Here is a 27,145-nt window from a genome sequence, read left to right as displayed (position 1 = left end):
CGATGGCTAAAAAAAAAGAAGTGAAATATAGAAAAAAAGACAGCAGAAACAGGGAAGAAGATGAAGACGAAGAAGGAGGAGGAGGAGGAGAAGGAGGAGGAGGAGGAGAAAGCAAACATGAAAAAAGAAGGAAAAGAACACGAGGGAAAAGAATACGAGAAGTCAGCGTAGAGAAAAAATTATTTCTTAATCTATTGAAATATATATATATATATATATATATATATATATATATATATATATATATATATATATATATATATATATGTGTGTGTGTGTGTGTGTGTGTGTGTGTACGGTATGTATGTATGTATGTATGTATATATTCACAGAAAAGTGAACATCGGTTGACAAGGACTGGAGTAGGAGTACGAGAAGAGGAGAAACAGGAGTAGGTGGTAGGTGAAAGAAAAAGAGTGCCTACGACAAGGAAGAAATGATGAAGAGGAGAAGGGGGAAATAAAAAGGGTGGTGAACAGATAAAATAGGAAAATAAGTAATACGTAAGGAGAAACTAAGGAAAAGAGGAAAGTTAAAGGAAGAAAGAGAACAAGGGAGAGAGGAAAACATAGGAAGAAGAAATAAAGAAATAAACATATACAGTGAGGGCAAACAGCAAAAGGTTAGTCTTGAAATGATAAAATTTCAGAAGTCTTGCCAAGAACAAATTAGATAAAAGACGCAAGAAAATAATCAAAGTATCTGAGAGTTAAAAAGCAGGTTACTGTTTCTCTCTCTCTCTCTCTCTCTCTCTCTCTCTCTCTCATAACAACTATACCAGTATCAGTAGAAAAATATTTACAAGATAATAGTGCTACAGCATCCACAAAAAATATATATACTGATGAATAAACATACGACCACTATAAAATAAACAGCAAAAATGAAAATATACACGATCTCAAGAACTCGCCTCCCAACAAAGACGACGACCATTTTCTTTCTGCTCCCCATTTTCTTCCAAGCTACGACTGGCAAAGAAAAAACAGACCACGTTAACATCATCTCCATGGAGGACCCACTCAAGCCCATATGGGACAAGCTAGACAGAATCCCTGAGGAACTTGACAGGACTCTGAAGGGCAGGTTTGACCAGTTCTTCAGTCAAACGCAAGTCGAGATAGACAAACTGAAAGCGAGGATGGAGAGTTTGGAGGAGAGACTCAACCAAACCTTGGCTGCCCTCAAACATGAGATTGAGGGCAAAATCGAACGTAAACTAACGTCCTCTGAGGCTAGAGTAAGGGAGGATGTCTCTAGCCTAGCGCAAATCGCAACAAATAACACGGACATTATCAGTAATGTCGAGAACAGAATAAGAAACATCAGCAATGCGGTTTCCTCCTTCGATGACATAATTGATGACGTCACGACTTGTGCGGCGTATGTAAACAAAACGCACGTGGAAGCAGAACAAAACGCGAATGAAACAAGTCAGGCCGAAGCACTGGATAACGAGGTAAATCACATTCATACACTAGATCAAAGTTTTACTCACTATTTGTTACATATAAATATTGCTTTAGTAGATTTTCCTTCTAAGTGACAATAAATTACACGTGTTTTTCATTAAACCAAGAAAAATTTACACAAATAAATGAGGAAACTTTAATAAAATTAATCTCTCTCTCTCTCTCTCTCTCTCTCTCTCTCTCTCTCTCTCTACACACAAAGTACATGTATATTTGTCTATAAGTTTAAGTTGCCTTAATCCTCTCACTGCGCTAAGTTTTTCTTAAACTTGTTCAGTTCGTTTTTTTTTTTTTTTTTTTTTTCTCCAGACCATCGTCCTGAAGCCTTGTTCATTGAGGGGGGTAAATGAAAGGTACACTAAACCCTCCAGTTCGTTAAATATCTTGTAATCTTTATAAAATCATCTGCAGACAGCAGGAATGTATGCATAAGATTAACTGGGTTAAATGGTTAACTGAAAAGAATAGCCTGGATGACTGAATCAAATAAACTTATAGCGGTTGCTGACAGACAGGGATATTAGCAAGACAGGCAGACAGACGGACAGAAAGATAGAGAGATAGGCAGACACAATGAAAATCTCAGACACTAAAACATGAAGATAGAATTAGAGACTAGATTGTTACTCTCTCTCTCTCTCTCTCTCTCTCTCTCTCCGTGCACCCTGGGTAATATCTAAGCGATGATTGGGCCATTTCCCAGGCAAGTTATATAATCTTGCATCCTACTGATCGCCTGGAAAAAGTTCATCGCAGGAACGTTTTTAAATTTTCCCAGAAATGTTTAAAATATATATTTTTTAAAGATTTGATTTGCATTTTTGTAACTCTCTTTACTAAGAGGGTTCTCTCTGGATAAGTGAGATACACATATAAATGTGTGTAAGCGTGTGTGTATCTATATCTATATATCTATATCTATATCTATCTATCTATCTATCTATATATATATATATATATATATATATATATATATATGCAGAGTATACAGAGAGAGAGAGAGAGAGAGAGAGAGAGAGAGAGAGAGAGAGAGAGAGAGAGAGAGAGAGAGAGAGAGAATTATTTTCTAGAAAATATTGCTTTCATTATTTCAGGTTCTTGGACAGGTGTTTGGTCTAAGTTTTGCAGATGGTGGGGAGAATGACAGGGCAGTTGTAATTACGGATATGAACAATAGATGTATAAGTCTGAAGGTGGGAAGAAGTGTGGTTGGCCATGAAGGAGGTGGATGATTATGGTAAATGTATGTGTCAGGGAGGCATGGAAGCTGATGTGGCTATGGAACTGACAGGGAATCGACTTGTTTGAAGATGGGACAAGACGCGGGTCTGGCATCTCTCTTTTATTCTAAGTATTAACGGAGTGGCGCTGTTTGGCACGTGCATGCGACGAGCATCTGTGGAGAAAAATACACAAATGTTAGCATAAAGAATTTAGTGTACGAAATGTAGCCATTACTCCTGAGGATTCAACGATGAGGGAACGGTCGTGTGGTCTGTTTCACTGGGCATGCTACTGATAGTTCTCCTACTTCATACCTTCTATCTCCTGGTTTCTAGATACTACATATATCTTTATGTGGGAATGTGATAAAGAACTAGGGTGACGACGACGACGACGATAATGATGATGATGACCAGTTGACAGCAACAGAAAAGGGTAACTTTAATAAGTCCGTTCGGCGTAACAATTTCTTAATTTCATTTTTGTTTTCTTCGGACGATCTCATCTTTGAACAATTAAAACTTTCAGGCTAACATGGACATCCGGAAAGGTATAGGTATGTACTATGTAGGTATGAAAAATTAACCTGTGTTTGAGTAATTAACATGTGTAAGAGTAATGGACAGGCGTAAGAATAATTAACAGGTGTGAGTGATTAACATGAGTAATAAATACGTGGAACAGTCATCAGCAAGAGTGAGAACAATAAAAAGGTATGAATAAAATGGAGGAAGAGTAATTTACACGTGTCGGAGAAATTAACAAATGTAAGTGTATGTAATAGGTGAATAAATAATTAACAGGTGTAGGAGTAATTAGCTGGTGACTGAATAATTACCAGGTGTAAAGAGTAAATAACAGGTGCAGAAGTAAATAACAGGTGAATGAATAAGTAACAGGTGAATTAATAATTAACAAGTGTGATTAATTAATAGGTGTGTAATTAACAGGTGAATGAATAATGAACAATCCAAAGTAATTATTACGCGAGTAATTACCAGGTGTAAGAGCAATCAAGTATAGCACAGCTATGAATACCTCAATTAAAAGAGAATTAAAATTTAAGAATACGTAACAGTTATAAGAGTACGGTAATTTACAGGTGTAAGAAACAGATCTAGGGGTAATTATCAGTTATAATAATTAAACAAAATAAGCATAATAAATCAGTAAAGGACTACTTGACATGCCCTCAGTTACAGGAAACTATTAGGCTTGTCACTCAGTGCAGAGTCGCCTGAAACGGAAAGACTGGTAGTACCAGAAAATTTGGGAGAAAAAGGAGGAATGGAAGGAAGATACATCAAAAAAACGATAAAGGTGAAAAAAGAAGTAAGTTGCTCTACATCAAGTGAGTTGATGATGATAAGAATAACTAATAGGTACCCACCAGTCTGTACAGGAGCTGCGTAGTGCCATATCCCAGCTGAGGGACATCCCAGTGTTCCTGCCAAGGGACTGTTCAGACCACCACTACCACAACAAAGACGCACCATCAGGGGTCTTCACCACATACCCCACCATGGATGCTAAGGTGGGTGCGTGTGGGTGGGAGGTGGGGGGGACATCTGATTAAGAATAGTAGGTGAGTGCTTAGAGTGGTAGGTGAGTACCTGAGTGAGTAGATGCATAGGTGGCTCCATGGTTAAGTAAAATGGTGGAAAAATTAACAGGATAGTACTTGGACAGGTGGATGATAAGTGGGTTGGTCTGCCTGTATGCAGTTGGACAGGTGAACACTTGAGGAGATGACTGGTTGGATATATTAAGAGGTGCGTAGGTAGATGGGTAGATTAGTATGTAGGTACATGGATTACTGAGTGGGTGTGTGGGTAGGTCAGGGATGGGTGAATAGTTGTAAGTCTAAAGGGCACTTGGTGGGTAGGTATCTGGGTATCCGGGTATTTGGGTAGGTGAATGGATATGTAAGCGAGTGAATATATTAGGAGGTAACTGACAGCAGTAGTAGGTTGGTGAGTACATGGTTTAGCAACTTGGAGGGTAGGTTTATTAGATGGTATTTGGGTTGGTAGGTAGTTGAATGGGAAGAGTATCAGGTGGGGAGATTGGTAGACAGACTAATATTTAAAACAGATAGAACGATAAAAAAGGAGATAGCAGGACAAACAGATACATTTAAGACTATCTATCTACCCTATCTATCTAGCTATCTTTCTATGTCTGTATATATATATATATATATATATATATATATATATATATATATATCGTTGAGAGAGAGAGAGAGAGAGAGAGAGAGAGAGAGAGAGAGAGAGAGAGAGAGAGAGAGAGAGAGAGATTATTATAAACATGAATAATTTTAAAGTGAAGGTGAGGTAAAAAATTTATGATGTCGACCTGTAATATACACCAACTAATTTCCTCCTGATTTTCCCTTAATGGCCGCTATAAATATACAAGGTAGTCAGTCCACTTAACTCTCGTAGCCCAAGGGTGCCGTTTTCACTGCATTCTTACTAATATCTGACTGTTTCATTTAAGAAATAATGAAGCTATATCAAACCTCACCGTATTAAAAAGTCTCTCCCAAGCGTACTGAAATCGTTCCTAAATAGCGAGGATAAAAATGCAAAAGTCGTCCTCGGGCTGAAGGGGTTCTCACCACGTTTATAATCTGGTTCAAGTTCTCTGGCGAAAATGCTTCACCTCCCTTGCACCTGACTGCCTGATAATACTGCCGGGAAAACATTGCCACAGCTCTCTCTATTTTAGTTACTTTTCATATTTAGCCTTGTGGATCTTTATCAATTTCATGGCACCACTGGGAATAAACGAATTACTCCATAGCATACAAAATGCAGTACTGAATCTAGTGAAGAAACTCAAACAGCAGAAAAGTACGGTACCCTACATTTTTTAATCTGTGGCCTTCCTATGTTCATCCAGTCACGGCTTAACATTCGAGTTGAGACGTGGCTCAGTCTCATAAACGCAACAATGAACATGTACTATATTTACCGTTATTATCGTGTCTAAATACCTTGTTCATCTAACGCTCCTGTTTCCGTTGCCCTTCCTGTCAGACCCCAGTGGCCGTGTACTGCGAGATGACCTCTACTTCAGACACTGATCCTGGCGGCTGGACGGTGATACTACGACGTCGGAATACCTCTTGGGGAATCGTTGATTTCAATAGGTAATATTACCATCAGGGTCACTAAGGTAATTGTACATAATTACTGAACACTGACTGAAACCACTTCAATGATAATTGCGGGTTTTGATTTATAATTCTTTGTTTTGCTTTAAAGTTTTATTTTAAATGTTTTAGATTTAGAAGTAAAAAATATGTTAAACACATGCAGGATTTTTCTGTTGTAAATAATAATAATAATAATAATAATAATAATAATAATAATAATAATAATAGTAATAAAACTAAAAAATCATTACTAATACCCGACAATATCTAAGATTAGTTTGTTGTTGCCGTTATTATTATTATTATTATTATTATCTCAACCTGTCCGAGCAATCTTCTTCACAGCAGGGAGACAGAAACAGCCCAGCATCCCCGTCCCTCACTCTGTCTTCTGCTGGTCCCCTTGTCTATTTCCACCTGTCTTCCATTAGTCCTCATCTGTACTATAGTAGTCCCCACCTGTCTCTTTTTGGTCTTCATTTATGTCAGTCCCCACATATCTCTTATTAGTCACCATTCGTCTCATATTAGTTCCAATCTGTCTCTTAATAGTCCCCAATCGTCTCATATTAGTTCCCACCTGTCTCTTCTTAGTCCCCACCTCTCATAACAGTCAAGTCTCTTAATAATCCTTGCTCATCTCTTATCATTCCCTACTTGTCATTTAGCCTCTGTCGGTCTCTTGTTAATCCTTACCAGTCTCTCATTAGTCCTTCACTTGTCTCCTACGTGTCCATCCTCTCTGTCTCTTTCCATTCATCCAATCTCTCTCTCTCTCTCTCTCTCTCTCTCACACACACACACACACACACACACACATTTCTGTCTATGTCTGTCTGTCTGTCTGTCTCTGTCTCTGTCTGTCTGTCTGTCTGTCTGTCTGTCTGTCTCTCTCTCTCTCTCTCTCTCTCTCTCTCTCAGTTCAGTTGCTGAAATCAGGCAGACTGCTGTCTGTTTACATTAGGGGCAGAGCACATACAAAGAACTGTAAAGTCTGTGTGGTTATTAATTTTTTTTTTTTTTTTTAACTCTATGCACCATTCTACAGAACCTGGGATGAGTACCGCACAGGCTTCGGTGTACCAGGAGAGGGTGAGTGGTGGTACGGCCTTACCTACCTACACGCCCTCACGTACCGCCAGCCATACCAACTCAAGATATTCATGCACGACATTGAGCACGGCTATTATGAGGCTGATTACGATACTTTCAGGTATGTGTGTGTGTGTGTGTGTGCGTGTATGTGTAATTCACCGGGTCGGTCAGGATCACTTGATGGTCGTGATTGTCAGCTTTTACCCTCCCGGAAGGGAGCTGAGAGCTCATATAGTCCGATCTAAGGGCAAGGCTGTGACCTTCACACACGCACACACCCATCCCCTTGCTCAAGGGGGACAGTAACCACCCACTTCGTCAGTGAAACTTTTCGCAACCTGAGCGAGGCGCGAACTCCCGTCTACCAGATGGCAAGCGAGAACGTTACCACTGCACCAACGAGCGGTGTGCGTGTGTGTGTGTGTGTGTGTGTGTGTGTGTGTGTGTGTGTGTGTGTGTCAGAGCTGTAAGTGCTGGTGTGGCAAAGTATTATTACCATTCATATTACAGTCACTAATAATAAAAATTGTTGTTACTATGAAGACAGTGCTATCGACTCTCAATCTGTCTGTCTGTCTGTCAATCTCAATCTGCTGACGCAGGACATTCAATTCTCTCTTCTTTTCTTTTCCTTTGTCCTCCTCCCTCCTGTCTTGAGAGTTAGCACGCACTTACTATTTTATCTTCTCCCTCGTCTCCCAGCCTCTCTTTTCTTCTCCTTCAGTTTCTGCTTTCTCTCTCTCTCTCTTAATCATTCGGCACGATGATTTTTTTTTTTTTTTACCTGCATCGTGGACGCTTGGAATTTGAGAGTGACGTGTGCTGACTTTCTTCTTGTCCGTCTGCATGGATAAGGTTTTGAAATAAAAGTCAATGCATTCGCCCACGCATGCGTATCGTCCACCATCGCTAAAAAACTAGATCAGTAATCCTCTGGCAATCGGAGGCACATCATCGCAGCTTCGTCAAAATCGAAAAAAAGGTCTTAGGATTTCGAAGTTTACCCCTCCCCCCTAAATTAAATATCACGCTAGCATTCAGAAGCCTGAAGTTGGGGGTATTATGTTGGTATAGGTCACTGAGTATTACAGGCCTTTGAAGAATTTTAAATAGTTACCCTTTAAATAGCCTTTCTCTTCGTTGTGGAAACAACAGAAAATGGTGAATATTGGCAAGCTGAGAGAAAAAGTTTAGACTGTATTTTTTTCTTGCATAATCCTCTGGCAATCAGTGGCATATCATCACGACATCTCCGAAATTATTAACAAATAAACCATATATCCCGGGATACTGTCCACAATGTCTGGATATAATCTGCCCACTTAATTTTAGGATATATTGGTAATAGCCAGACACACACACACACACACACACACACACACACACACACACACACACACACACACACACACAGGCTAGTATATTATCGCCTCGGTAGGTAGGTGACAATAAACTATTTTATGTTCACACTAGGCAACCTACACTGCTAAACTTCACAGGGTATATTTCCCTGCCATGCCAGACCATCTGTCACAACACCACTTCCTGCCCACTCCTTTCCACCTACCCCTCCCTTTTTCCACATCCCCTCCCCCCATAAATCGAATTTCTAAAAGGAAGCTGTGACTTACACCTTCTCAGTTTTAATGCCACCCTCACACAACACCCATCTTCATAGGGTATACTCGTTCTACCCTGCACCGCCCCTCACCATCATCTTTTCCTATCCTACTTGCAACACCAGTTTTCTGCTCACCCACCTTTGCCTTTCATCCTACTGGCCTACCTCTTCACTACATATATTTCCCCTGGCATGGTTCACCACACGCCAACATCCCAGGCCATCCAATCCACTTCTTCCAACCCTTCCCCAACCCCTTCCCGAAAAAAATACTGCCTCGACTTGCAACCGACCTACAGCGCTGATATTCACAAGGTATACATCTCCCTCCTGACTGCTCACCGCACTGAGTCCTGAAAGACCTGAATTGATCCACTTCAAAAATCACTACCCACCATGGCTGATCATTGAAACTTCCCACATCCCTGTGGGAAGTTTTCTTATTTTTGTCAATATTATTACTAATCTTACTTATTTAAAAGCTGCGATATTTCAAAGGCTAGGCTATTTGACCCAGAGTTTTCAAACTTGGTCAACCTGGACAATTGTCCGCTTCTTTTGGCCAATTATGGTGGCAATCCGTCGACCGGATCTCCAGCTATTATCCAGAACACAGAATAATGGGTCAGTCACGCTGTTTCAAGAACCACTCAAGTTAGGAAGCTGCAGTTTTACTACAATATAGCCTTAAGGCGATCGCAGTGCGAACAGGAATATGGTTCCAGTCGGTTGATTATTCTCTGAAGTCGCTCGGGGTAAAAAATTGGGACTTTTCTGGCTATTCCGGATGTCACCTAATTTTCCATGGGGGGATTAAAGCTAGAGTCACCAAAATTGGTGGACTTCTAGACTGTGATGACCTAAGGTGACATGCAAAAGATTTGTGACATTGACCTCAAGGTCCCATTATATTTTGGCTTCTAGTAGGCAACGGCTGTGAGATGTTTTCCTGTATCAAAATTGTCTTTGGACAATTTTACAGTTTCGTTTTTGTTGTTGTTGTTGTTATTATTATTATTATTATTATTATTGTTACTATTCCTCCACAGGCATTGCCAGATTCAACTAAATGAACCTAAATGCAACTGAATGACCAGAATATCTAAAAAAAAACTATATCATTGTTAGGTCCGCATTTTTGGCGCACACCTTCATATGCATTAACTGAATCAAACTTGCTCTGAACTGATCTGAACTTGAAATGATCTGACATTCTGAAAGAAATGGTCCTGAACTGACTAGGGCCTGAATAGGACTTATAAAGTAGAATGACCAGAATGGATTTAACCTGAGCTGCATGGATGTGGCTGAACCTGACGTGATCTGATAGAGCCCGATTCGAGGCGCAGACTCTGAATGTACCTAACTGATCTGACTGGCACTGTGCTGATCTGGACAGACCTGGCAGAAGGTTCGTAGATATGAAGAACCAATGGAACCTACACGACCTGGTTGGGACTGAGTGGACCTGAATTTTCCTAAACTGTCCCGAAATGACTGCCAGAGCCTAAATGGATGTGAGGGGTCCTCTATATTCTGAGTAGCACTGCTGAACCTGACTACCTATCTGGCTCACAGTGGACATGAGTAGCCTTGGCTGGCCATGCATGGGTCGGGACTGATCTGACAATCGGACTGCAAGTGAGGGATCTAAATAAGCAATGAATCGCTCCAAAGAACAGAGAAAACCCTAAACTGACCATAACAGACTATGACTGACCTGACTGCATCTTAGTTTGACATTAATAGACCTCCATTGCTCTGAGTGAGTGTGAACATGGCTGGTATGAATTAAAAGAATGGATATAACAGCATCTGAACTGGCCTAACCTGACCGCTGAACTAATGTGTTGCTAATGTGTTCACGCAGGAATGTAGTTTTGAACAGTTACGCCAGTGCGACTCAGGTATGCGGTCGACGGATACGCTGGCTTTCTGCTTGCTACCACCAAACTATCTATCTATGTATCCATCTATCTATTGCCAGACGGCTTAATCCCTTATACGGGGTGGCCACAAGCAAATCGCATCCACGTCACCGTGTCCCCCGCCATTTCACTGCCTTGCTCCCAATTCACACACCCCTTTCTCTTTCTCCAGTCCATTCCTCCATCTCATCCTTGGCCTTCCCCTCTCTCTCTCCCCCTCCACCTCACTCACATACACTCTCCTCATCAGCCTCTAACTCTCCATCCTCTCCACGTGGCCAAACCACCTCAGTGTGTTTCTCCTAATGCTTCCTATCACATCCACATCCACACCACAACGCTCCTTTATATCCTCATTTGTCAGCCTGTCTCTCCATGTGAAAAGGCTCCTCTCAAATAACTCATTTCCACTGCTCTCGCTCTTGACTTGTGTCCCTCCAAGAACGTCCAAGCTTCACTTCCTTAAATCAGAGTTGGTATCATAATACTGTCATGTAGAAACTTTTTCACTTCCCTGCTCACTTCCCTGTTTCTTATCACTGCCTTCAAGGAACCAGCAACCCTTCTTCCCTGTTGCAGCCTTTCAAGCACTTCACCCTCCAAACTTCCATCCTTACTCATCACATTACTGAAGTTCTTAAACGTACACGCATTTTCTATTTCCTCATCATCCAGCCTCACTGTACATTCACTGACTTCACCTCTCTCGAAGACCATAACTTTACTCTTCCTTACATTCACCTTTAAATTCCGTTTCTTATACACTCTCTCAAACTCATCCACCAAGCCTTGCAGCTCCCCTTCGTCTTCACTTAACAACACAGTATCATCTGCAAAACAACAGTACAGGGAGTTTCCAAACGCTGCCCTCTCTCATTAGGGCCACTCCAACATCCACAGCTCTGCCTTGTATCTCTTTTATAACCCCATCCAGGTACAGATTGAACAACCATGGAGACATGACACATCCCTGTTGCAACTCAACCTTCAGATGGAAAAACTCACTCAGTTCACTATCCGCACGCACTCCAGCCTTAGCACCCTCATACATACTCTTCACAGCATACAACAAGTTCCCATGTACTCCACATATTCTTAATACTTTCCACAATCCTTGTCTATCCACCCTGCCATATGCTTTCTCCAAATCCATGAAGGCCGCATACAACTTCTTTCCCTTCTCTAGACACTTTTCCACTAAAGATCTAAGAATGAATATCTGATCTACACAACCTCTTCCCTTCCTAAAGGCTCCCTGTTCTTCTCCAACTAATTCTTCTGTTACTTCCCTAACTCTGTCAATAAGTAACCATTTAGTTAATTTACAAGAGACTTGTGATAGTGGTGTGGTTCCTTCCCCTCTTCCTCTTCCTCCTCTTTTTCCTCCTCCTCCTCTTCTTCCTCTTTCTCCTTCTCCTCCTCCTCCTCCTCCATTTTTTTATTCACGTGATCTCTTTTCTCTTCCTCCCTGTTTTTCCTTTCACTTTCTGCACTTTCTCTGTTCTTCTACATCTTCCTCCTTCCTTTTTATTCTCTTTTCTTCGCCCTCCCGCTCTTCTCCACCTTTTCTCTTCTCTCTCTCTCTCTCTCTCTCTCTCTCCCTCTGTCTCTGTCTCTGTCTATCTGTCTGTCTGTCTGTCTGTCTCTCTCTCTCTCTCTCTTTATTCTCTTCTCCCTCCCACTCTTCTCCACCTTCACTCTCTCTCTCTCTCTCTCTCTCTCTCTCTCTCTCTCTCTCTATTCTCTTCTCCCTCCCACTCTTCTCCACCTTTTCTCTCTCTCTCTCTCTCTCTCTCTCTCTCTCTCCTCCGCTATCGTATGCTTTAACTTCTGTAATTAGAGAGTAAGTAATCCCTATAAATACTAACTCCGGTGCACTTATTAAGGACCGTGAGATGTATGTGACCAATGTATCTGCAAAACTCTCTCTCTCTCTCTCTCTCTCCCTCTCCCTCTCCCTCTCTCTCTCTTTCTCTCTCTCTCCGTGGGACATCATTTTGCTTTCTCGACTTATTTTTAACACCCGTAATTAGAGATGATATGACAACTGCAATTGGCTGGTTGGACCATACAAGGCAGCTCATGTGTAAGAATTTGAAGAGACAAGAATAAGAAATGAACAGCATAAAAGAAGGCTCTCTCCCATCCACCAAACCCTTAAGCAGAAACTGGCAGGAAAAAGTGAGAATCAATGCCACTCAATAGAGAATAAAATTGTTTGGTAATGTAACAGGAACAGACGAAGGGAAAACGTACTACAGAACAGGAGCCTGGAAAAAAATATAATCGTAATATAACTCTGTTCCGAAAGGCTTAGTGTCTGGGATGAGTCTTATACCTAACTATTCCATTCATATATTTATACAGCCTATTCTTGGAACGCAATCGAAGCCCCACAAACCACATAACTAAGACGCCGAATCCGTTTTTTAAAAATTAGTTTCTTCCTATCTTCTTCTAGAAACTGATTTTTTTTAAAATATAATTAGTGTGGGCTCCATCCAGTCTGCTAATTTTTAACACTCTGCCATCGTTTGGTTCATTAAACCTCTTGATCACTTTAAATACTTTACTTAAATACACCTAGAGTCACTGCTTTCCTAAAGATAATTCGTACCTGCGATTTGGCAGCAAAACCACGCCTTCTCCTTGCACTCACCTCTGACATCTGTGACTTTCTGCTTATTATTATTATTCGCAAATATCCGAAACCAAGGGAAAATGAAGCGAAGCTAATTAATAATTATAACAATTCCTTACGTGGAGGCAGAGAGGGCATGTATTTGCTGTCAAGCTTTCTGATGCCAAGTACAGCATTTTTTTTGTTTTTTTAAATTATCCTCACCAGGACACCTTCCAAAGTCAACTATTTGTCATTAATCTCTCAACACTCCCTAAGGAACTGCTATCAATACTTTATATCTATTTATCAACCTATCTGTCTATCTATCTACATATAACACCAAAGTTACACTGCAACGTCCAGTGTGGCCTCATTAAAGAATAATTTTCTTGTTTATCTGGAATTTTCTTGACTCACACTTGAAAATCAGCCTAGATCACTATCCATTATTATCCAAATTTCAGATCTTTGGTCTCCATGACTAGATTCGTCGCATAGTCTAACCCTACATCCACAGGTCTCCTCACATTGAGTACTTGCATCAGACGCTCCTCTGACCATCTGAATACATGGCAGGGTCTGAAGGCTCTTATATGCATGTACTGTTAATAATTCCCATAGTTAAAGCTACGTCTGAATACCAAGCTCTTCTAATTCACTCCTAGAAAACTTTACTAACCACACCCCATCTAGCAAGAAAGGAAACAGAGTATGAATAATGATGAGAATTCTACTAGCCATACCCCATCAGTCAGGACGACGATGCTGATGATGATGATGGACCTCACTTCGTCTTTCAGGTTGATAATAAGGGTTGATGATAATGATGTTTAAACTACTTCATTCTTCCAGGGTGGATAGTGAGGGCCGTGGGTTCGCCCTAATCCTACGAGGCTTCTCCGGCAACGTATCAACCGACGCGTTGCACCACGAGCACCAAGGCCGACCGTTCAGCACCGTGGACCGCGATAGAGACGCCTGGCAGGACGGTAACTGCGCCGAGGAGTACATGGGTGGGTGGTGGTACAGCAGCTGCGTGTACTCCACCCTGACCGCCCCCCTGGCCACCCCCACCACCCACCGGGGGGAGAGGGTGCTGAGGTGGGTGAGGCTGCAGGCTGGACAGGCATTAATTCTCGATGACGCCACTATGATGATCAGACCCTCAAGCTATCGATACAGGTTCATTCCTCAGCCCAGGGATGCAGAGTGAGGATGTGGAGGTGAAATAAAGCACAGAATCAGTGACAGGAGTAACATGAGGTGGAGAGAGAGCAGAAGTAAATTTAATTCAATGTGACAGGATGATTAAGACAAAAGATGGAGACTAAGGATGTGGAAGTGAAACCGAATTTCATAAAATCCATAATAGACTCATACTAGTATGAGGTTGAGAGAGACTGCCAAATCAACATTAAAAAATCAATAACTGGGAGGGATTCGAGACGGTGACATAATATGAAAGATGAGGAGAAGGAAATACGAAATGATCAGTATCGTTAGATTAAGATTGAGCATACAGCCCTATACCGAGATTGGCAACATTCCCAGGGAAAGATGGTGTCCACACAGTTACATTACACTGACATGCTTCTGTGCAAATTGCCATGATGAGTAATGAACATAACAAAACGCTAAGATCTTAAATTTTACGTGTTTATGTGGTTCAACGTTGTTCAAATAATTATTTTAAAACAAAAATGTTTGGGGCTCTTGGTCCAAGAAACAACTGTGCCAAGTCTGAAGCGAATTTGTGAAGAAATAAAGAAAAGGCGTCAAGCTGAAAAAGCGTTTGGAAGAAAGAAGAAAGAAACGGAGGCAATATAGTAGCTCTCCGATTTTGTAAAAAGAAAATTATCGAGAACAGGGACTCTTCTGAGGTGACCAGAGATGGAAATATGAATGTTATAAAATAGACAGTAATAATACATGTGTCGCAGGAAAGATATCACTTGGACCGGTCAAGAGATGAAACAGACCTAAAAGAATGCGTTAGCTGAAGTCAGAATTTGCGAAATCAACTCTGTCGCACATTATCAAATCTCACTTGTTGCCAGCAAGCAAAATTAGAAGTGATGTGCTTCATATCTGTTAATAGGAAGGCAGTACAGTCGGTGCTATAAGAATGATTCATATTTCATCTTTTCTACTGTTCACTTTTCTCTGCTGGGTAACAGTCCTAAACTGAGAGATTCTCCTTGACGCGTCACTGCGTCAGGGAAGAAAGTGACGGACATGCCGTAAATGTAAAGTACTACAGACGCTGTGAAACTGTTGCTGAACTCTGTCCTTGACCGTATATTCGTTGCTGAAGCTGGAGATAGACTGATCTGGACTAGATTCGTGACATAGTAATGAATCCACACCCCTTTCTCTCTCTTTACCTCATCACCATGATGAATATTTCCCTCATACCTTAAAAAAGCGGAAAGAGGGAGAAAGAGAGGAAGAGGAGACAGTACGAAGCATCTCACGTAACCTCTAGCTACTTTCACTTAACAGAGATAAAATATATTCCTCACAATATAAGATATAGGAGAAAAGGGGGGGGGATGATAGGAAGAAAAGAGGAGGGGCTTAAGTGTGCTCAGGGGGTTAAAAAGATGCAATAAACAAAGGTATTTCCTTTCATAATTACGTCAGTATAAATGATGCCATATACTGTACTTGTAACTGAGATAATAAATATATCTACATGTGCTCACTACCTAATACAAATATTATATATAGTAATAACAATACTCGTTTCATTATTAGTAATAATAAAAAGACATTTAAACCTATGTGTCATTATGCTACAACTGAATAAATGAAGCATAATGTAATTAACCGAAATCATGGCCATACCCCTCTTCATTACCAAATACAGATAAGAATGATAATGATCATTTCATTATCCTGAACAATAAACAGACATGTTATGGCAACTTCAGAATGAATGATATTCTTGTAACTGAAAAAAATCAATATTGCAAATACAAAGCCTCACTACTGTACTTAATACAGAATTTATATATAACGCTGTAAATAATCGTTTCACCACCACTTACAATAAAAACACTAATGTCTTTAGCTACCACACAATAAATGATAGGATCGCAACTGAAATCACTAACATAGTTATACCTTAGTTTGCACAATAATCTACATTACTCATAACTAAACCACTGACCTGTTCTAGTTATTGCTGAACTAAATGATGTGATATAGCAGAAATCATTAACCTAACTACCTGTCTTCATTAACTTAACTACTCTCGGCTTGCTTTCACCTAAGGGAACTGGGTGACTCAACAATTTGAATACATAGTCGTGGATGCATGAATTTCAATAAGCCTTAGTTATGAGGCAGGAATGAATCTCCTTGGTTACTACTCAAACAGACAGCAGTATGACCACGCTCAACCATCAAATGAGCTCAAGGGGATTGGTTCTCTTTGCCAGGTAGAACAAACTCATTATAAAACAGGTAATGACTCTGTTTATCTAATCAGTGTTTCTACTACTTTTAAAAGTAATAAAATATATATACTGTCTTAGTACTGATTAAATGATGTATTACAACTGTAGCTGAAATAATCAGCCTAAGTACTTGTTCCAATATCTAGTACAAACATGTTTAATAACTTACATAACAGTTTCATTATCACGAACATTAATCTTTAACAAAAATTGTAACAGTTTTGTAAAAATTAACAGTCAATCTCACATTACTGTGTTTGAGATGCAGGGACCCGAGGCTAGGCTAAGGGGAAATGTCAGTCTGTTCCATATTACTTCTGAGGTGTGAGGATCCCAGACTGGGGTACAGTAGACCAGATCAGTTAAAGGAATGAGACCAATCTACGTCTCTCATGATATTACGTGGCCGAAAACCCTTCACTCACCCCTGGGACTTAAACCCAAGCGCAGTGTAAGGCTGTATGAGGGAGGGTTGAGCGTCGGGGGAAGAGAAGTGGTTACTGGGTAGAGGCACAACCGCCAAGAGATTATCTAGTTGAGGCCACTACGCACAAGATGCGGCGTCGGCAATAGACTGAGAAATATAGAGGGTTAATCAAGAATATCAACAACAACAAAACAATAAAATGTCAGTACAAACATCAACTGCCTTATGCAGCATCCTGTAAGAGGTCGCATCGACAAAAGACCCCCCTGCATTTTAGTCCCTACTCCGTAACAACCCCTCATTCAACAACACACCATCTTCCCTCGCATACTCCCTCTACCTCCCCATACCACTCATACACCTCATCTCATGGAATCACCTTATCTCGTGGAATCTCTCACCCCTCTGCCCGTTTGATTCTCGGTCTGCCCCTCCTTCTCCCATCCACTCCACTCCCATCACCTTCCCTCGAATACTCCCATCCTCTCTGTTCACCTTTCTCTCACGCATCCCTTTATTTCTCCTTCAAGAAAAACCTACATCACTCCCTTCCATTTGATCTCCCCAGAGTTCGGCAAAATTCTCTCTCTCTCTCTCTCTCTCTCTCTCTCTGCGAGAGCGCGCGCGCGTGCGTGCGTGCGTGCGTGCGTGCGTGCGTGTGTGTGTGTGTGTGTGTGTGTGTGTGTGTGTGTGTGTGTGTGTGTGTGTGTGTGTGTGTGTGTGTGTGTGTGTGCCCACCACATCCAAACTATTCGTCCAATTGCACCAGTTAACAGTTATACCAAACTGAACCTCTTGATGAACCTAAGCCACTTGGTTCTATATGCCTGCACGCCCACCTGCACACGCACACACGGCCGCCTAATGAAGAATCAGCCAACTGACAATCAAGTTGTGTGATCGTCTTCTCGGTACAGGCTGAGTGGCTTTGATCAGCTGAATGTGTCTCTGTGCAAGCAACTGTGTGCATAATAAATGGAAAATGTATGCTCTATAATACAGTTTTCCTCATTTGTTTTGCCCCGTGTATTTTCAGTTTCTCCAATGTGACCAATCCCTGGCACATAAAGTCCTATTATAGTACCCATCCATCCATCCATCCATTACCGTATCCTATTCTGTCTTATCAGGGACTACGGGGTCCGGGGCTAGACCACCCCGTCCCGACATGTAAACACAGCAGTATACATCAACAACATCACTTTAGACATCCAACTGTGATAGGTTTTAATCCTTTCAATTTTAGAGAGGTGCCGGCCATCAAGTTGCTTCAATATATCACCCACGTCCAATTTGCAAGTAAGAAAAAAAAAGGCCAAACGTTTAACCTCTGCACTACGATGGCGATGTCTATTATTTATTCCCGTTGCCGCTAATTAACTGTACTCAGCTTAGGGTGGACATCACTGGAGGTCGTATGCACAAGAAGGTAACTGATTTACCGTGTGGCGGCAATTAGAATAGACAGAGACGTTATTATATCTAGGGGGTGAAATTAAAAAGGGAAACCTCGAGCACAACACTTACCTTCAACAGCTACGCATATCAGGCATGACCAGTCTGAAAGAGGAAAAAAAAAAAACGATTAAACATTTTGGGATACACCAAATGTCACAGAATATATGATGTTAACAATACTGAATAAAAACATTACTTCTTCAACATTTCAGAACACCAAAATAAAAACAGTTAGAGGAAATAAAACGATCTGAAACATTTGAACATATTATTATTATTATTATTATTATTATTATTATTATCATCACCATTATTATTATTATTATTATTATTATTATTATAACATGCATACTTAGGAAAATGGAAGACTAAAAAAAAAATCACCCAACATTAAAACATGAAGTTGAAAATTATAAAAGAAAATGCTGAAGTCAAATATTAAAACTGTCAAAGTAACAAATGCAAACAAATGATCAAACTTGAAGCACGGAAAATATGTTCGAGAAAGAGAGAGAGAGAGAGAGAGAGAGAGAGAGAGAGAGAGAGAGAGAGAGAGAGAGAGAGAGAGAGAGAGAGAGAGAGAGAGTAAAGTCAAAACAGCGTTCAAAATCCAATCACTTCCTCCATAAGCTAAAGAACAGCGTAAAAGTCTTGCACTTTTCTAAACAATATCTTGACCTTAGCCCGAAGTCGCTTGCTGCACAAACATAATCTTCGGCCGGCCTGGATGCGGCTTGACAGGTCGGCCATTTTGGTGACAAGTGAAGCCTATATGGATGGATGGATGGATGGGTTGATGGATGGACTGAACTGATTGATGAACGAATGCATGGACGAATGGGTGGATGGAAGGTTAGTTGGACTCATATAGAGCTATGTAGATATTAGATTTTTGTGTGTAATAATGATGATGATGATGATGGTAATAATAATAACAACAACAATAATAATAATAATAATAATAATAATAATAATAATAAACAAAAGGCTAGAAGTCGCTGAATCAATAACCCACTTCATTTCGAGGTACCTGGATATGATGCTTTTAAAAGACTGGAGGTTACAGGCAGTGGGAAACGCAAAATAAAGGAAGACAGTTGGATACGTGACCAAATGTAAACAAGAAGGACTGGGAATACCGGTTACCTACTGCATTACAGGGCTGGACAGACGAAAGGTGAATATGTGTGTCTAGACAGGGCGGCGTACTCGCAGAAATGGGTAGATACAAAGAGAGTTATAGTAAAGTGATGGACAGAAGAGGGGATTACAGTTAACAATGCGCCGAAGTGAAAGAGACTGAGGGGAATCTATGACAGGAGGAAAGCTGAGACAAAAAGCTTTAGCTCCACCCTGCTGAACAATTTTCCTCCTCTATACACACACACACACACACACACACACACACACACACACACACACACACACGAGACCTGTTCTCCATACAGCCCCTCGTACAGTCAGCGACTGGACAGGGGTAAAGGCGTCTGTTCAGAAAACGCAATCTTTGAGAAGCTGATTTCGCAGGAGTAATATCATTTTTTTTTTTTTTTCCCCGAAGACAGATCATGAGAAAAACCAACTGCAAAAAGTTGGGTGATGACAGGCTGAGTTTGTGTTGTGTGCTGCTGAAGGAAATGGGGTTGTCCTGTGGAAAGTTGTGCCGAGTGGAAAGATGGAGTTCTTGGGTTAAAAAAAAAAAAAAGGAAAAGAATAAACTAAAAATAATATAAATACATCAAAGTAAGTAATACAGTACTTCGTAAACTGAGGCTTGGCGTTCTATTGTTTATCGTGATTTTTTTTTTTTTCCTGTGTCAGACAGGGAGTAGTCTTGACAGTCCGTTCCCTGTGGTCCAGCAGTCTTACTACGAGCGATATCCTCTCACATGATGAATATCACCACTTCGGTGCCAATATCAATCGTCCATTTTCAATAAATGCTTGGGCGGTTTCATTCAGGATTGTGTAACGGTAACTACGGGTTTGTTTTTTAGCACATGTCAGCAAGTCTTGTGTTAGACCCGTAAAGTTTGTGTTAATGTAAGTGTGCACTACACAGTTCCCTGCCCCTGCCACTTCAATGTTGTGATTAACGCTACACGACACAAAACTAGAATGGATGGATGATTGAAGGAATACGGGAAGAAAATGACTGAAAGGCGGAACATGAGTTCAGACAGACGATTAGGTAAATAAAACAGACACAGGTAATACAGAGAGAGACAGACTGAAACTGACATGCAGGCAGAAACTCAGAGACACAGCTAGGAAGATGGATGGATGGATAAATGGATGGATGGGCATAAAAACGGCGACAGATATTCGTAGACAGATGGGAACAGCCTAGAAACCAGATAAACACATGGATGGAAAGACATAAATACACAGATAGACTGACAAGACAAAAAAAGTGCACGAATGCTGTTATGAGTATATACAGTACACACGCACAGACGTTTAGGCACATCCATTTGTCAACCAAGGGACATCTATTTGTCAACCAATTATTGCATCTCTATGTCTATCCAATACCTGTATTTTCTCAGTCTAGCCGTTTGTTCTCTGTGTATATATATATATATATATATATATATATATATATATATATATATATATATATATATATATATATATATATATATACACACAATAGCACCCACTGCTTCTCCATAGGCTTCCCGACGATGTGCACTGTTCCGCTGAAGCTTTAAAATTTTCGGAGGTAACCCAGTTTTGATGCTAAATTTGGAGCCATTTTTCAGCAATAAGGTATCAAGCAATAAGGTATCAAACTATCAGAAAAAAGATATTTAAGGTACACATACTACTTTTCCATGAGTTTTTCCAACTATGTATGAAGATCCAGCGTAGGTTTAGTAGTCTCCGAAATAAATGTTGTGCTGTGCTTTGTCTATCGCATAAGGCATACGCCATCCAATTTAAAGAGACTGCTACTACCCGACTACTACTGTCCCTATGCTTCCTGCTACATGCTGTACAATGTTCTCGCTCACACGCTCGAGCAACGTCATGCAAGAACAACATCATGATTGTAACATATAGAGGTTTGCACACACACACACACACACACACACACACACACACACACACACACACACACACACACACAGGAAACTAAAGATAATGAGTAATCTGACAGCGAAAATTATGGAAATAAAAAGGGGTGATGCATACAACACAAATGAATGCATTCCAGCCAAGAAAGTAAAATAATGAAACCAGATACAAAACTAACACGTTAAATATGTTGAAATTACTGAAATTTTGTGGAATAAATGGGTGACCGATACATTAATGAAAATGCAATTAAACAAATATTAAAACAAATGATACGAAATCATATGAAAGCAGAACGAGTGAAATAATGTGAACACCAAAATGCTAGGTGTTGAAAAATGGCCTTAATGAATGAAATTTGAGCGAATGCAAAGAAAAACCAACAATTCAGCCAAACGCCGTGGAAAGCTAACATGCCAATTGTTGAGAAAATACCCAAATTGAACGAAGCCTGAGGAAAACCAACACAATTACCGCAGTGTAAAAAAATATGTTTCAAATTTATTCGTCCCAACATCCCATTCTTTTCAGAGTCAACATACGGGAGGTTTTACATATCTACGTTTGTTTGTCTGTCCATCTATCTGTCTTTCTGCCTGTCTGTCTGTCTATCTGTTTAGGTATTCGCATGCCTGTCTGTATCACTACCTGTTATCCTCCTAGCTGCCTATCTTTCTAGCTAGTTATGCACCAAAATATCTATCTATCCGTCTCTCTCTATAGCTGCTGTGTATATGTCTGCCATTATATCTGTCTGTCCTCATTTCACTTCATAAATATATCTATAAAAATTATGCCTTTTTTTTTTTCTGGAGTTGTCTGGCCTCATCTGTGTTACGTGTCTCCCAGTGTCCTTTTACAGGTATGTTTCTCTCTCTCTCTCTCTCTCTCTCTCTCTCTCTCTCTCTCTCTCTCTCTCTCTCAGTTCGCTTGCCTTGCCTATCAATTAGTGTGTCTGTATATACATGGGAGGGTGGAGGGTAGGGTGTGGCGGAATAGAAGGGTCGTTGCTGAGTAAGGACAGAAATGCGTGGTGGTCAATTTGCCAAGGCCGTCCCTCACAGCATGTGGCGTCAGGCGACAGATAGACACGCGTAGTATATATATATATATATATATATATATATATATATATATATATATATATATATATATATATATATATATTATGTATGTACGCATCTATGCATGTATGCATGCATCTATGTATGTAAGCATGCATATAGGCTATGAATGTATCACACAGACAAAGGAGAAGCAACTTGGAGAATCACGCTGATCAATGGGTAGCCACCTGGAGAATCACACAGACCAAGGAGAAGCCACCTGAAGAATCAGAGACCAAGGTGGAGCCACCTGGAGAATCACACAGACCAAGGAGAAGCCACCTGGAAAATCATACAGACCAAGGAGATGCAACCTGGAGAAACTCGCAGACCAAGGAGAAGCCACCTGGAGAATCACGCCATCGAAAAACAAAATCGAAGGTCATGAAGGTGGTCAAGGATGCGGAGTTGCCAAATTAGCATATAATCCGCTAGAGACAGTTTGTTCTATTCAGCGACAAGTTTTAGTGACTGGCGACACGTAATACAGCGATATTCTACAGTTTGTCAAAAGATTAGAGATGTTCAAGATATTTTATAACGTTTTTAGCTTTTCTTTTCATTGATCGATAATTTAGCAAACTTCATTAGCAAGTATAAGGAAATTTATGAAACTGGATATGGCAAGTCTACAAGGAAGTAGGAGTGTATGAAATAGATGGCATGGAAGTCCAACAGAACAGTGACAGAAGCCTTTGGTGAAGTGAATGACAAAAATCGAGACGCAGAGAGAGCACGAGGGTTGTCAAAGTGAGTCTGACTGAGGTTGATGCATGACATGGGGAGTGTGACAGACGGTGACAAAAAAAGGCGAGGAAGTGACTCCGCTGTGACACCAAGACAACCAGTGACACTGAAGGACACCATTAGAAAAAGTAAATAAAAGATAAAATAAAGGAATAACGCCGGTCACCGTAATCTGTAGATAATGTACTGTTTTTCTTGCTGGTGACTGACTCATAGGTAAGTAGGGACAATAAATGGAACGACTTTTGAAGCCAAGATAAGCAGGACTGGAGGACCACTACATATGTTCATCCTACACGAACAGAGTACAATGTAATTGGCACACTCATCGGTAGTTGGCATCGACGAAGACGGAAATGACAGAAGAGGCTGCACAGTGGCAGATTACGGAGCTTTCTATGGGGAAGAGATGGTGTAGCCGAGACGGGGAGGGTATGGGTACTACGACCCAAACTAGGGTCGAGATATGCTAATTGCATCCATAATATTATGGTCGCGGCGCACGACTCTGAGGTAGTCATTATCGTACCCTGGCAACCTTCCATTCAAAAGTGTTTCCGATTTCGTATCATATTATACACGATTCATATTATTATGCAAGAATATATTATACACGAATATTATTATACAATGCACGAACATATTATACACGAATTACATGCGTCTCATATTATACACGAAATCAGACGCACTTTTGAATCGTAGGTTGCCAGGGCATGATACTAACAACCTCAGAGTTGCGCGCCGCGACTATAGTTAATGGTATACATAATTACATATTAATTTTCACATACTATTTCCATCCTGGATGAACGCCAATGCAGGCTGAAGGGGCTCCAGATCCTTCTGTCCCCTCTATCTCCCTTGGATCCATCAATAAGAGGGGAGAGAGCGCACTCCTCGTGATGTGCTTAGGTGAGGAAGAATGTTCATAGTCTCCCCGTCTGTCACATATTACTGGTGCATTGTGCAGGACTGAGATGAGTATAAAAGACGATTATACTAAAATATGAGTCATTAGTCGGTAAGTAGACGGAGTAAAGACAGATGGCAAAATGAGGATGAATGAAGTGAGCAAAGATACGTGACAGTAGTGAGTCACTCTTCTAATCGATAGGAGAACGAGCAAGGAGGGATAATACCGCTGGAGCAGCTAAAACGAAACTGTGATTGACGGACGAGTAAGGGTGAATAACGTCATCAGCATTCCTCAAGTGAAGCATTCCCCCGTGCTTCCCGACAGCCAACTCGATCTTACTCCCAGCCAATGAGCTGTACTAACTGCTGCAGAGCTTCAGCAGCATCGTTGGCCAAAATGTCAATGACCTTGGGGGATAAAGAATCGATGGTACGGCTGAGGACAATAATGAAGTCCCGCCCCCCCCATTTTTAAAAGCCGGACAATTAAGAAATCCTTACATGATATTCCGGAAACTCTGACTCGGGAGATGGCATCATTATCTTTCGAAAGACACTGTTCACTATTTCGAATTTCGTCGTTATAGGGTGGGTCAGTATTTATGTCCGCAACTACATATGGGAGCCAAACAGCAGGGTCACTAATCCGCGATGCCGTCCGCTTTACCCCATATTATCATTAGCTTCTCCCAGCTTCATCTTTGTCTTCCTTTTCCTACTGTCTCAGTACCTTCGCTTCTGTCCCTGAGCTCCACATCGGTATCACCTCCAACCTCGAACTGTCTTCCTCTTCTTCTTCCTCCTCCTCCTCCTCCTCCTCTTCATCATCATCATCATCATCATCTCCTCGTTCTTGCCTTATTGTCATCATTCTCTCCTTAACTCCGTTTCTATTCCGATATCATCATCATCATCATCATTGTCCTTTTCATCTTCATCCTCATCATCATCAGTATAGTTCTTGAACTTCCTCTCATCCTCCCACCAGTTTCACTCCTATTTCTGCTTCCCACACACCCGCAATAATACTGAATTCTCCTTCACAGTGCGGGGGGCAAGCCTGCACGGAACGGAATCACGGAACAGTTTTTGTGCGATCTGTTGCCGCGCATGGACATTATTTTGGTAATTCGTCATCAGTAATTGCTTTGAGTTGTAAATTTCTGCTGTGTTTTCTCTCTCTCTCTCTCTCTCTAAGACCATGATGAAGGAGAAGACAGGGAAGAAAGAGGTCTTTCATAGTGATTCGTAGAAGAGTAACCTAAGAAGTGTGTGTGTGTGTGTGTGTGTGTGTGTGTGTGTGTGTGTGTGTGTGTGTGTGTGTGTGTTTGGGTTGCCACGTGGCCTCGAGTTGTTTACACATACTCTTATACACATACACATAGAAACACACACAGAAAAACACGCTTGTACGCTTACATAAGTGTTCACAATCACGCACAGTCTCTCTCTCTCTCTCACTCACACACACACACACACACACACACACACACACACACACACACACACACACACACACACACACACACTTTTACTCTACTTACATACATCACACACACACACACACACACACACACACACACACACACACACACATACACACTCTTACTCTACTTACATACACATCTACTCACACAGTCACAAAGATCTAGGGTGAACTAATCCATCCTGGCAACTCAACAAGCCTTTTATACATGGCCATTACGGCATACCCTCAATTCAGGTCTACTAATGAAAGCCGCTCTGTACTGAGACCATACTGAATTACGACAATAATAATAGTTACTGACTGGGTACCACCAGCGATTATTCCGTGTCAAACAGTCCATGTGGCTACAAGGTCGAACTGAAGGATATTGGTTTGCCTACGTGAGAATTTCGTGAACGGGTATGGAGCTTGGTTAATATTTGGTGGGATTTTTGAGGTGCCTGCCATGTTAAAAAATGGTCCAAAATTCTCATCCAAAAAAAAAAACATAATTTTTAGGTTAGATGCATCAGAACTGAACAGAAAGATACTCTGTGTACAGTAACCATGGGCAATCTGGGATCGATTCCCATTAGCAGATTATCCTTGCTAAGAGGGTAGTTTGGTAGTAATGTTGATTTTGTATCTCAAGAGTTCTTCGCTCTGACGTGACATGAACGAAGAAGGCTTGGATTAAGACGACTAAATGAAGGGGCATGATAAATGTAATTATTTATAACTCGTACGGGCCTCGGCAATGTTCACACTTTATAATGCACATTGTGTGTGTGTGTGTGTGTGTGTGTGTGTGTGTGTGTGTGTGTGTGTGTGTGTGTGTGTGTGTGTGTGTGTGTGTGTGTGTGTGTTTTCACTGACTGATGTAACTTGACAATCTGTCTAGCTAAGAGGATGTACTAGGCTGCATGACCAGAAACAGATGAACAAATAATATTTCTGAAAGATATTTTAGGTTCTGATGTCTGCTGTCTCAGCGCCTAATAAAAAAAAAAAAAAGATACACAATAACTTTCAGTTGTACCAAAAAATAATTATAGGAATTATTCACATGAGACACTGGTGGTTATATTGTGTAATATGACAAAATGACATTAAGGTTATTATTTTCAGTTTTGTTCTAGCAGTGTGATGTATTAAATGCAGTGTTCCGTCCGGCAGCTCTCTCCTCCACAGTGACGAGGATGCTGGACGTTATGAAAGAGGAAACTGGCGCTTGTTTGGCTTTGGAGTAAGTTGGTTTATGGTGCCTTCTCTCCCGTATGGGCCTAATTATGTACCCTGAAACCTTGTGACAGTGAGGAAAGTGTCTCTTTCAGGTACCCTTATCAAGTGAAT

General features: G+C 40.9%; 1 protein-coding gene across 1 annotated transcript; it reads left to right on the top strand.

Annotated features, from left to right (window-relative positions):
* Positions 1 to 1,009: 1,009 nt before the first annotated feature.
* On the top strand, positions 1,010 to 14,582 carry LOC145401940 (techylectin-5B-like). The gene is made up of 5 exons (XM_080274047.1): positions 1,010 to 1,459; positions 4,090 to 4,230; positions 5,741 to 5,853; positions 6,908 to 7,072; positions 13,979 to 14,582. Exons 1-5 carry the CDS (start codon positions 1,010 to 1,012, stop codon positions 14,337 to 14,339), a joined length of 1,230 nt encoding a protein of 409 aa, XP_080130173.1. The 3' UTR covers positions 14,340 to 14,582.
* The last annotated feature ends 12,563 nt before the right edge of the window (positions 14,583 to 27,145 follow it).

Source organism: Coenobita brevimanus, chromosome 57 (assembly GCF_032717465.1).
Source record: "Coenobita brevimanus isolate Jiangsu-jjx chromosome 57, ASM3271746v2, whole genome shotgun sequence".
Lineage (NCBI taxonomy): Eukaryota > Metazoa > Arthropoda > Malacostraca > Decapoda > Coenobitidae > Coenobita > Coenobita brevimanus.
Note: the sequence above shows the minus strand (reverse complement) of the source record. Positions and strands in the feature narration are given on the sequence as shown.

Excerpts from the sequence above, each read along its gene's own strand:
- LOC145401940 (XM_080274047.1), top strand. The coding sequence starts at position 1,010 with ATGGAGGACCCACTCAAGCCCATATGGGACAAGCTAGACAGAATCCCT. Across the intron at positions 5,854-6,907 it reads GGAATCGTTGATTTCAATAG|AACCTGGGATGAGTACCGCA; the intron begins GTAATATTACCA and ends ACCATTCTACAG. Across the intron at positions 7,073-13,978 it reads GCTGATTACGATACTTTCAG|GGTGGATAGTGAGGGCCGTG; the intron begins GTATGTGTGTGT and ends TCATTCTTCCAG.